Genomic DNA, 11,314 nt, shown 5'->3' with positions numbered 1-11,314 from the left:
GGGCAACCAAGCCTCCAGCTCCGTGGCTGTCGGACGCCATCTTGGTTGGGTTAATTTGCATATAGTCGCTCTGATTGGCTGGTGGGTGTGGCTTAAGATGTAGCAAAGGTATGGTCAATTTGCATGTTTGTCTTTTATTAGTGTAGATAATATGGAGATAGTACATTTCACAGGGCTGTTATTCCTTATTAAAAACAGGCAAAATGAAGCATTACTCCTTTACTCTCTACCTGCCATGCTTCTCCCATACATCCGTATCTGTTTAGCCTGAACATAAAGTGGCTTTAAAAACTTGCCATAACTTTCTTGGACAATGTGTTTAAAATGATGGGTTGCAATAAAAACCTTACTGATAAAACAGAATAGAAGGTATCTATCACATGGAGTAAAGATAAGTACTGTATGAATTAGGTCACACTGTAAAATATAAGTCAATAGGGTAATGGTTAAAAAAAAAGAAAAAAAATAAACGCTCACTAACTGATTTAGATAATTATCCTATAGGGTCTATTCCAGGGGTGGGCAAACTTTTTGACTCGAGGGCCACAATGGGTTCTTAAACTGGACCGGAGGGCCGGAACAAAAGCATGGATGGAGTGTTTGTGTGAACTAATATAAATTCAAAGTAAACATTATTACATAAAAGGGTACGGTCTTTTTTTTTTTTTTTGGTTTTTTTCATTTCAAACAGGCCAGATCCGGCCCATGGGCTGTAGTTTGCCCACGGCTGACTTAGAACCATAAGGTATATTCTAATTCCATGATACTGATGGTCCTTTTAACTGACTTGAATGTTGGTTTCAGCCAGTGTATGTGAAAGCAGCTATTATACAGAAGTAATTCAAGCTTGGGTAAAGTTTTTATGCCAAAAAGACTATTTTTTCCTCAAAAAATGTTTATTTTAGAGTGAGAACATGTCACTATTATTTTTGAATCCTAGTGCATTCAAGGCAAGTGGTCTTGGTACAATGAAATCATGATACACTTCAGTGATTTTTATACTGAGTCACAGACAATATAAAGGCACATTTGACTGAATAAAAAAATAAGTGTTAAGTTCTTGAGTTTTTAAATTAGAATTTCATAAAGTGCTTTTCATAAAGTCTTATATATTATAGTAATTAAGTGGATATAACTTCCTTAACAAAGGCACCTTGTAAAGTATTGGCACATGGCATTTTGTCTTGCCCATTTTTTTTCCTTTTTGGTAATTTCAAAGTTTCTTCACTTGTCTTCTCTTCCACGTTGTTTAAAATTTCATCTGAATAGCCAGCCCTGTTAAAGAATAAGGTGAACTTTAACTTGACATTTTAAAGGTCAAGTTTTAGGAGTTGAGCAATTTCTCTAGTGTGTAAACTGATTCTTAATGATTTAAAGAAACATTCAAGTGGCAAATTTAGAGCCAACAGACTAATTCAGAGTCCATGATTTGAGGTGGTGTTTCAAATACATATTTTATCTTCAAGGATTTCTGCTGTTTTCTCAGGACCATCTGCATATAAGTTGACAGCTGCCACGGGTATAATATTAACTTTATCCAACTGAAGAATTCCTCTGAAATATAAAAATTAAAATTGGTAGTAAGATAGAGCTACTTCAAGGTTATAATGAAATATATACCTGGGGTTAGGTGCTTTGCTTCATTTTATCTAGTTTATAATGATTGTACAAACTCTTGAGTCCAAAGTTCACTTTAAGCAAACTGAGAAAATATAAAGGTCTAAGAGGAAGTTCCTTACTTGGTACTGTAGGAAAGGAAAGGATTAAGAATAGATCTCCAAGACAGGGAGGTAGAGCCCTAAACTTGCACAAGCTGGGCAAAAAGACTAGGCCCAAGCAGCTTTCTAAACAGTACTCACTGCTTGAATGGAACCTTAGATCTTTAGACAGCATTTCTCCTTTTGCTACTAACATCCCTGACCAGAGGGGAGATCTTTGCATTGGATCCAAGACCCTGTACTGCAAGTTCAATATCATCCTAATCAAACCATCAACAGAAGTTAGTTTATAAAACTGAACAAGCTGATTATAAAGTTTATAGGAGAGAAACTGCAAGAACTGCTGTAACAACTTTTTAGACAGAACAGTGGGGAGAAGAAACAGCTGCCCTAAACAGCTAACAGATTTTATTGAAATATTATAATAATTACAGGGGCTGAGGGGGGCAAAGGGGAGGAATATGACTCACATCTGTAATACTGTCAATAAAAAATAAAAAATAAGAGAATGCAGAATCGTAAGAACAAAGAAAAAAAACATCATAACAAAACTGCCATGGTCATAGGAATAGTTAAATAGATCAGTGGAAGAAGAGAGTCCAGAAACAAGACTAATGTATGCTGGAATTTAGTTCATAGTAAGTTAACATTCCAAGTAATGGGCAAGTTACTACTCTAGCTTAAACTATACACAAAAGTGATGATAAAAAAATAGGTTTTAAGAAAACATGTTTTTTTAAGATAGGAAAGGTCTACTTAAGAACATTAAAAACCCTAGAAGTCATAAAGGAAAAACATGAATTGCTTTCACTCCAAATGTAAAACTTCCATATGATAATGGATACCATACACAAGAGCAAAAGACAAATTGTAGTCTGGGATAAAAAAAAGATATTTCTGCAATACATATTATGGATGTATAACAGACAAAGGAGCCCCTACATATTAATGATTATAAAAGGCAATGCAATTGAAAAAATAGGGTAATGCTATAAACAGACATATCACAGGAGGAATATATATATAGCTAATTATCACAAAGATGCTAGATTTAGCTACACCTAGACTAGCAAAGATGCTATTAAGAAAATTCAGCCTGGCCAGTGTGGCTCAGTGGTTGAGTGTCCCACCTATGATTCAGAAGGTCACAGTTCAATTACTGGTCAGGGCACATGCCCGGGTTGGGGCTTGATCCCCAGTAGGGGGCATGTATGAGACGGCCGATCAAAGGTACTAATCACTGATATTTCTATTTTGTTGTTAATCCTCACCCAAGTATATTGTTCCATTGATTTTTAGGGAGAGTGGAAGAGAGGGAGAGACAGAGAAACATCGATGTGAGAGAAACACATTGATTGGTTGCCTCCTACATGCCCCCTGACCAGGGCCCAGGCCAGGGAGGAGCTTTCAACCAAGGCACGTGCCCTTGACCAGAATCGAACCCGGGACCCTTTGGTCCACAGATCAGTGCTCTATCCACTGAGCCAAACTGGCTAGAACTCATTGATGTTTCTCTCTCCCCCTCTCCCTTCCTCTCTGAAATCAATAAAAATGTATTTTTTTTTAAAAAGAGGAAAATGTAAATTAAAATGGGTTATATTTTTGGCCACACAGCAAAAACTATTACCAGTGTTGAGGAAATGTTAATTACATACACTCTTTCATCCAGTAATTTTATTTTTAGGAATCTATTCCACATAAATATACATGTGTAAAGATATATACATATATTAACAAATGAACACTACAGCATTATTGGAAATAACATGAATGGAAGAAGATATTTGCCGATGATATACCCGATAAGGGGTTAATATCCAAAATACATTAAAGTACTCATAGAGCTTAACACCAAAAAACCCCCACCAAAACCCAAAGACTCCGATTAAAAAAATGGGCAGAGGATCTGAACAGACTTTTCTCCAAAGGAGACATACAGATAGATAGCCAATAGACATATGAAAAGATGCTCAACATCACTAGTCAGAGAAATGCAAAATGAGATATCACCTCACACTTGATAGAATGGCTATCATCAATAACTCAACAAACAAGTGTAGATGAGGTGGTGGAGAAAATGGAACCCTTCGTGCACTGTTAGTGGGGATGTAAACTGGTACAGCCACTATGGGGAACAGTATGGAAGTTCCTCAAAAATTTACAAGTAGAATTACCATATGACCCAGCAATCCCACTTCTGGGTATTTATCCAAAGAACTCCAAAACACAAATTCAAAAAGATATATGCTTCCCTATGTTCACTGTAGCATTATTTATAATAGCCAAGGTATGGAAGCAACCTAAGTGTCCTCTGATAGACAATGGATAAAGAAGATGTGGTACATTTATACAACAGAATAGTACTCAGCCTAAAAACGAATGAAATCTTACCATTTGTTATAGCATGGATGGACCTAGAGGGTATTACACTAAGTGAAATAAGCCAGACAGAGAAAGACAAATACTGTATGATTTCATTTACATGTGCAATCTACAAATACTATAATTAAAACAGAAACAAACTGATACAGAGAAAAAACTGATGGTTGCCAGATGGGAGGGACTTTGGGGAGAATGGGTGAAAAAGGTGAAGGGATTAAGAAGTACAAATTGGTAGTTACAGAATAGTCACAGGGATGAAAAGTACAGCATAGGGAAGATAGTAAATTATACTGTAATAACTATGGTGTCAGGTGGGTACTGGACTTACTGGGAGGATCACCTTGCAAGTTATATAAAGTCTAATCATTGCCAAAACCGGTTTGGCTCAGTGGATAGAGCGTCAGCCTGCGGACTGAAGGGTCCCGGGTTCGATTCCGGTCAAGGGCATGTACCTGGGTTGCGGGCACATCCCCAGGAGGAGATGTGCAGGAGGCAGCTGATCGATGTTTCTCTCTCATCGATGTTTCTAGCTCTCTATCTCTCACCCTTCCTCTCTGTAAAAAATCAATAAAATATATATTTTTTAAAAAAAGTCTAATCATTATGCAGTACACCTGAAACTAATATAATATTGAATGTCAACTGTAATTGAAAAATACAAAATTTTTTAAAAAGCAAAAAATATACAGTAACTACAACCCAGTTATTAATCACTAAAAATACTAATGTTTCAAAAGTAAAAAATACTTACTTGTATTCACAAACTGGGAAAAGCACCTTTAAGATGGTTATTACCACAGCTGCTCCTATAATTCCAACCACCATGATGTTCAGAAACATAAAGAATACCGGGAAAACACTGTTCCAGAACCTGCACAGATCTTTTCTGAACTTTTCCATCCACTGACACATCACCTAAAAAAAGACTTTTGATTACATACGCGTTTCATTTGAGTTCTAAAAACTTTAAAAACCATATTCTAGTTTTGGGGTGATAATATTCTGTATCTTGATTGTGGTAGTAGTTACATGGATGTCTACACTTGTCAAAACTTAACTGTTCTTTTTAATGAGTGCATTTCATTTTAAAACTTACCTCAGTGAAGTTATTTATAATTTTAAATATTAAAATTCTAAGACACACATATTACTATTCTTTATAATTATACTGTTCTCTAACTATACACCAAGTGAAAGTAATTGCTAAATAACCAGAGGTTAGGCTAGTCTACTTTATACAAAATGCACTGGAGTCAACTATGTGTTTCCAATAGTTGGAGGACAAGAAAAGGAAAAGAGAATCACAGTACTAGCTCCTGGAACACATGGGGAATTTGCTGTGTGCAAAACATGTTGCTATAGTAAAGAATGAGGGAAGATACTAAGGCAGCACCAATGGCCTGGGCTTTGAAAGCAGTCTGTTCTTGGGCTATCTTGTTCTGAGGGAAGCGAGGTAGGCAGAGTAAAGATACTACATAAGAGTTCAGGCAGCAAAAAGTGACCTGGGTTTTTTCAGTAACCCCAATCTTGAGTGAGAACTTTCAATAATCATCTCTGGAATCCTAAGACTAACCACACACCTGCTCATTTAAATGAAAATTATTTTGAGTAAAGGACCTAGCCCTAGAGAGAGGGATACTCTCTGAACCCTGAATATTTCCCAATCAGCAGTAGAATGTCATTCATAATATGTGAGTACTTAGTAGGTGCCAATGCATATTTACATCTGTACTCATTTATTAATCCTTTCAGCAGCCGCTTCACCTAGGCACTGCTTTACAGACTTAAGTGGTGTCCCATTGCACAGATAAACAGAGGCCAGGCTTGTTCAAGATCACACAACTAGTAAGTGGCAGGCAGAACCAGGATGCAAACCTAGGCAGTCTGACTCCAGAAAGCGCACTCTTACCCAAGTGTGCTTAGTCACTGCGCGAGATGCTGAGGGCACCACGCATGTGTGTGCAGCGAGGTGGGAGTCATAAAATAACAGACAAATGGGGATGTGAGAAAGACAGGAACTGAAAATCCACAACAAAATGAAATCCAGTGTTTTGATAATCATTATCTGACTACATTATTATTAAATGAAACTTGAAAAAGAAAAACAAATACCTAAAAATACCACATTAAAACAGTTACGAGTTCATTATTAACACTGTCCCATGGTTCCAAACCACATGCTTTTCATCTCATTATGCTCTTTTCTTAAAAACCATAAATGTTTGTAATGTGGAGATAATCCAAAATACCTAATTTACCTTATAGGAAGATGGAGCCTCTGCTCTGAGAGGAGTTTCAGGTAATTTGCCAGGTAAAGCATCGCCATCTACGGTGGTTTCCACATTCCTGATAAGATACTGGCTGGTGGTCTGTAGTGAACTAACACTTTCTACTGAGGAGGAAGAGCCAAGTTACCAAAATGCTAGGCGCATGCTGGTGTCTCTCCTATCAGTCCTAAGATTGCTATGCCGATAACATTTAGATAGCAAGAATATCAATCTTTCCATGGGAGAAAAAATAAACATATTTGGTTACTCAGATTTAAATGCAAGAAAGGAGCCATAAACTAAGACCATTAAAAGGAAACTATAGCAGTTACGATTCTGTCACATAGTCAAATTTTTAAAAGTTCCTGTAGTGAACTAACACTTTCTACTGAGGAGGAAGAGCCAAGTTACCAAAATGCTAGGCGCATGCTGGTGTCTCTCCTACCAGTCCTAAGATTGCTATGCCGATAACATTTAGATAGCAAGAATATCAATCTTTCCATGGGAGAAAAAAATAAACATATTTGGTTACTCAGATTTAAATGCAAGAAAGGAGCCATAAACTAAGACCATTAAAAGGAAACTATAGCAGTTACGATTCTGTCACATAGTCAAATTTTTAAAAGTTCCATTTCATTGGAAAAAATGAATACTTCTTCCTTTAAGTGAATGATAATCTTATTACATGTTATATGATGATTACCCAGAGTAAGAGTAGATAATTACAGCAAAATATCTCTATGCAATCAGCATTGATAATACTCTATTAAGACTTAACACAGAGTCCTCAAATGGATATATAAAGTAATACATGTTATAAAGCATTTCTGAAAGAAGCTTATTTCAAACATATTAACTATGATTTAAAAGCTACCAACTAAAGAAACCAATAATGGCCTTTTAAAGTACCTTTTTTGGAAAGGTTGGGAAGGGTAAATAAAATGTCATCATCTCTGGAAATGGAGTACAGCATGCTTTTTTCCAAAGGTAGCGTGTAGTTTGTATGTCTGAGTATTCCCTGGTTCTTAACTAAAAGATCAATTTCAGTAACATCCTTTTGTTGAGCCTATTAAAAAAGAAAAAAGCAATTACGTACTCCATTCTAAATAATGGTACAATCCCCTAAGAATTTAAAACTGAAATTTCTCTCCTAATTTCTGTAACTAAGAAACTTGTCATATTCACACAATTTCTTTTTATTGCCCCCCCATTCTGAAGCATTTAATTTGCAACTTTAATCATACTCCTGTGTGCTGTAGCACTCATTAATATCTGCTTGCTTTCAGTTCTCTTTCATTAACTTAGAGAGACTTAGCCAGAGGAAATGGTAGCAGTTATGAACCAAATTCAATCTCTTTACTTACTTGTAAATGCTAAAACAAATAAAAAATTCTAACTGAATATAGGCAACATTAAGGGTACCTTTTCTCCTATGAAATCAGAAATAAATAATAAAATAATTGAACACATGCATAAAAACTAGCACAAATCTTTACAATTTAGTTCCCAATTAATAAGCATATTATCTTACTTGTTTTCCATCAATCTCTACTACCTCTTCTTCAATGACAATTAGTCGCAAACTGGAACCAGATGTCATAGGCCACTCTCGAACTAAAATCCTTACACTGATAATTCCAAAATATTCTTTTTCATTCAAATTTTCTAGATTTTCATTCTTCACTATATAAAAAAAAAAGTGACAGCTTTGAACAAAAAATGCCTATAAATCTGCTACTGAATTTGATTATTTTGATGACATTTACATGGAACAAGATAGTTGTAAGCTGATTTCTTAGGCTCTCTTCATCTCTGACCTCATTGATATTTCAGATTTATGAAAACAAAGACGACCTGGAGGATCATTACAATGCTTATAGTCATTTGAAAGGGAAAACTGCTTGATGGTCTGTAGATTTTGTAGGAAACACCACACTGGCAACATCCTTCCTAACCAACATGGCATAACTATTTACAAAGCGGGTCAGAAGAACAGTCAATGCCATGTGCAAAGTAAGCACATTCATGCATTCATTCACTCACAAAATCCAGTAATAGACAGGGCTAAAACAATTGACTCTTTTGCTCAATCCTTTCCCCAGTAAGTGATCTGTTACTGTTGGAAAGGGAAGGAAAGAGGAAGAAAGTGGGAAAGCCCTGTAACAACTCCCTATTAATGGATGACAGGGTAGGATTAGCTACTGACCACGTTCCTCCCTAGCTAAGAAGCCCCTCCCGCCCAAGTAGAGATGGGGTGTGGCAGTTGTAGCTAGTTTACAGAGTTTGTGGCTACTTACCAAGGCAGAAAGTGCTACAAAAAGGATAAATCAACAGATACCAATGAAACTGTCGCAAAAGAACATTTAGTTGCTGTCCCTCAAATGTTATCATCTGAGGATTATTTGCTAAAATGCAACACAGAGAGCTATTTTAAATGCAGACCCAGTGGTTTAAACTGATTCTGTGCCTTTAGAGGGCTATTCCCTTTATCTGGAATGCTCTGTACTTCTCACATTTTAAAAATAAATTCCAACTTAGGAAGTTTAGCACTGTATCCCTACAATGCTGAGTTCATACCTTTTCTGATCTTTAAAGCACTAATGGTAGCTCTTTGCTTATAAACCTGCCTCGGGGACTAGGCTGAATTCCTTGGGAGTATGCATCAAGCTTTTTGTTCTATAGCTTTTGTTAAACAGTGACTCCATTCACAATTATAAACACTTAATTTAAAGTAAATATAAATGTTCAAACACCTGGTCTGGTTCTAAATTCTAACTATGCGTCAGAAACACCTAGAACAGTATAGATAACAGAGCCTTATCTCAATCTTAATAAACCAAATCCCTAGATGGTATAGACCCACTTTTGTAAATTTTTTAAAGAGGTGCAGACATTTCTATTGAGAACCTGGCATTTTAGCTCAATCTGACTAAGTCTTCATAAAACTGTTCCTCGTTGACTTTGCTGTTTCATTTGTTGAAAAGATAATGGCCCCAAACTTCTCAAAACTGACAAAAGACATTAAGTCACAGATTAAAAAACCCACACTTGGGTACACCACAGTAAAACTACTGAAAATCAAAGACAAAGAAAAAAATCTTTAAAGCAACCAGAAAAAAACAGAAAAATATTATTATTCTCAATGGAGCAATGACAAACTGATTCTCAGCAGAAATTACAGAAGATGACAAACAAAAGCTTACATAATTCATTGCTAACAAATCTGCACACACACAAAAAAAATAGTAAGGGGAATTCTTTAGGCCAGTGGTCGGCAAACTGTGGCTCGCAAGCCACATGCAGCTCTTTGGCCCCTTGAGTGTGGCCACGAAGTTTCAATCACACTGTACGTGTGCACCCGCACGTGGTATTTTGTGGAAGAGCCACACTCAAGGGGCTGCAGTTTGCCGACCACTGCTTTAGGCAAAGGGAAAATTACCCCAGAGGGGAACACAGAGATTCAGGAAGGAATGAGCAATGGAAAGGGTAACCGTGAGGGCAAACATAAATGAGTACTGGCCCATAGGAAACAACAACAGTAATGATGATGTACACAGAGTTAAAATGCATGACAATAACACCACAAAACCAGAAAGAGAATAAATGGAATTTAAGTGTTCTAAGGTTCTTGCATTGTTTGGGAAATGAGAAAAGTACTAGTTTATTGATCTCAAGGGTAACCATTAAAAGAACAGTAAATTAATATAAAAACCAATCAGATGAAGAAGAATGATGAAAACACCCGCAAAGTATTTGGAAATTAAACAATCTATTTCTGAAACGATTCATAGAACAAGAAAATATCAAAACAAATAATTTAGAAAACACTACAAACTAAATGATAATAAAAATTTATAACAAGTACAGGCTATAAGTGCTCAGAGAAAAATTTACTATCTTAAATGCATACATTTAAATATACATATATATATTTATCATATTTTTTATTTCATTCAAATAATATAGTACACATTCCAATGTAACAAATTTTGTCTTTCAACAACTCAAAAAATTTAAAAGTTAAAAAGAAAAATGTTATGCAGGCATAGGAGTAGAAGAAAGTGAAAACTAAAGAATCAGACAATTAATTTTTCTTTTTCACAAATGTGAAAAGCCAGCTCCCCAGGATTTTGCCTCTTGCTTATAAATCTCCATTTACTACCTCTATGGACATTCTTATATGCTATCAACCTACTACAAATGCAGTTCCATCAATGCCAATCTCATGAAAAAATGTGAATATACAGAAATAACCAATGTAAACTGAAAACAGTGTTAAAACACATTAGTAACATTGTAATTAATTAAAAATGAAAATATATAACATCAAAGAACTGTGTTTTACTAATTTACAATTATTAAAAACAGCAAAATTATGGAAATAATTTTGTAGTACTCACCTATCAAAGTCTGACAGCTTATTCGGGTTACACCACTATTTACAGGGAAGTCATTTACATATACCTGTCCACTCTCATAGGTTATGTTAAGAACAACCTTAAAATAAAGCAGCATATACATATGGTTTATAAATGACAACAACTCTTCATATAAAAAATACATTATCTAAATTAAAATAGGCTACATAATATTTAGCTAAGTGACATTAAAAACAATCAAAGGAGACAAACCTGTTCTTTAGATACCTCCCCATCATCTTTCAGGGTAGTTACATTAATTCTTATGCTGTCCTGAAAATCAAATGATATAAATTGAATAGGTATGCATTTCACAAACTGAAATTAACTGTTCTTCCCCCCTCCCTCAATATATTTATGGTATAATCACTTATAACATTAAAAGAACATTTGTAAAAACACATCATTTTCATTTTATTGCCTTTTTTATGCACTGGGCCGCTAGTTCTACAATAAAAGATCTGTATAGTGTATCGTGTGTTCACCATCCCAAGTCAAGTCTCCTTATGTCACCATTTATCCTCCCTTA

At 35.5% G+C, this 11,314-nt stretch overlaps 1 protein-coding gene across 1 annotated transcript; it reads right to left on the bottom strand.

Annotated features, from left to right (window-relative positions):
* Positions 1–877: 877 nt before the first annotated feature.
* On the bottom strand, positions 878–11,101 carry GINM1 (glycoprotein integral membrane 1). The gene is made up of 7 exons (XM_005884697.2): positions 10,999–11,101; positions 10,768–10,864; positions 7,899–8,050; positions 7,277–7,433; positions 6,359–6,492; positions 4,852–5,015; positions 878–1,554 (listed from the first exon to the last, which is right to left on the bottom strand). The coding sequence occupies exons 3-7, from the start codon at positions 7,965–7,967 to the stop codon at positions 1,443–1,445; spliced, it is 636 nt and encodes a 211-aa protein (XP_005884759.1). The 5' UTR covers positions 7,968–8,050; positions 10,768–10,864; positions 10,999–11,101; the 3' UTR covers positions 878–1,442.
* Between the last annotated feature and the right edge of the window lie 213 nt (positions 11,102–11,314).

This window comes from Myotis brandtii, unplaced genomic scaffold (assembly GCF_000412655.1).
Source record: "Myotis brandtii unplaced genomic scaffold, ASM41265v1 scaffold847, whole genome shotgun sequence".
NCBI classification, from domain to species: Eukaryota; Metazoa; Chordata; class Mammalia; order Chiroptera; family Vespertilionidae; genus Myotis; species Myotis brandtii.
The sequence above is the reverse complement of the archived record's forward strand: the minus strand, read 5'-3'. Positions and strand labels throughout refer to the sequence as shown.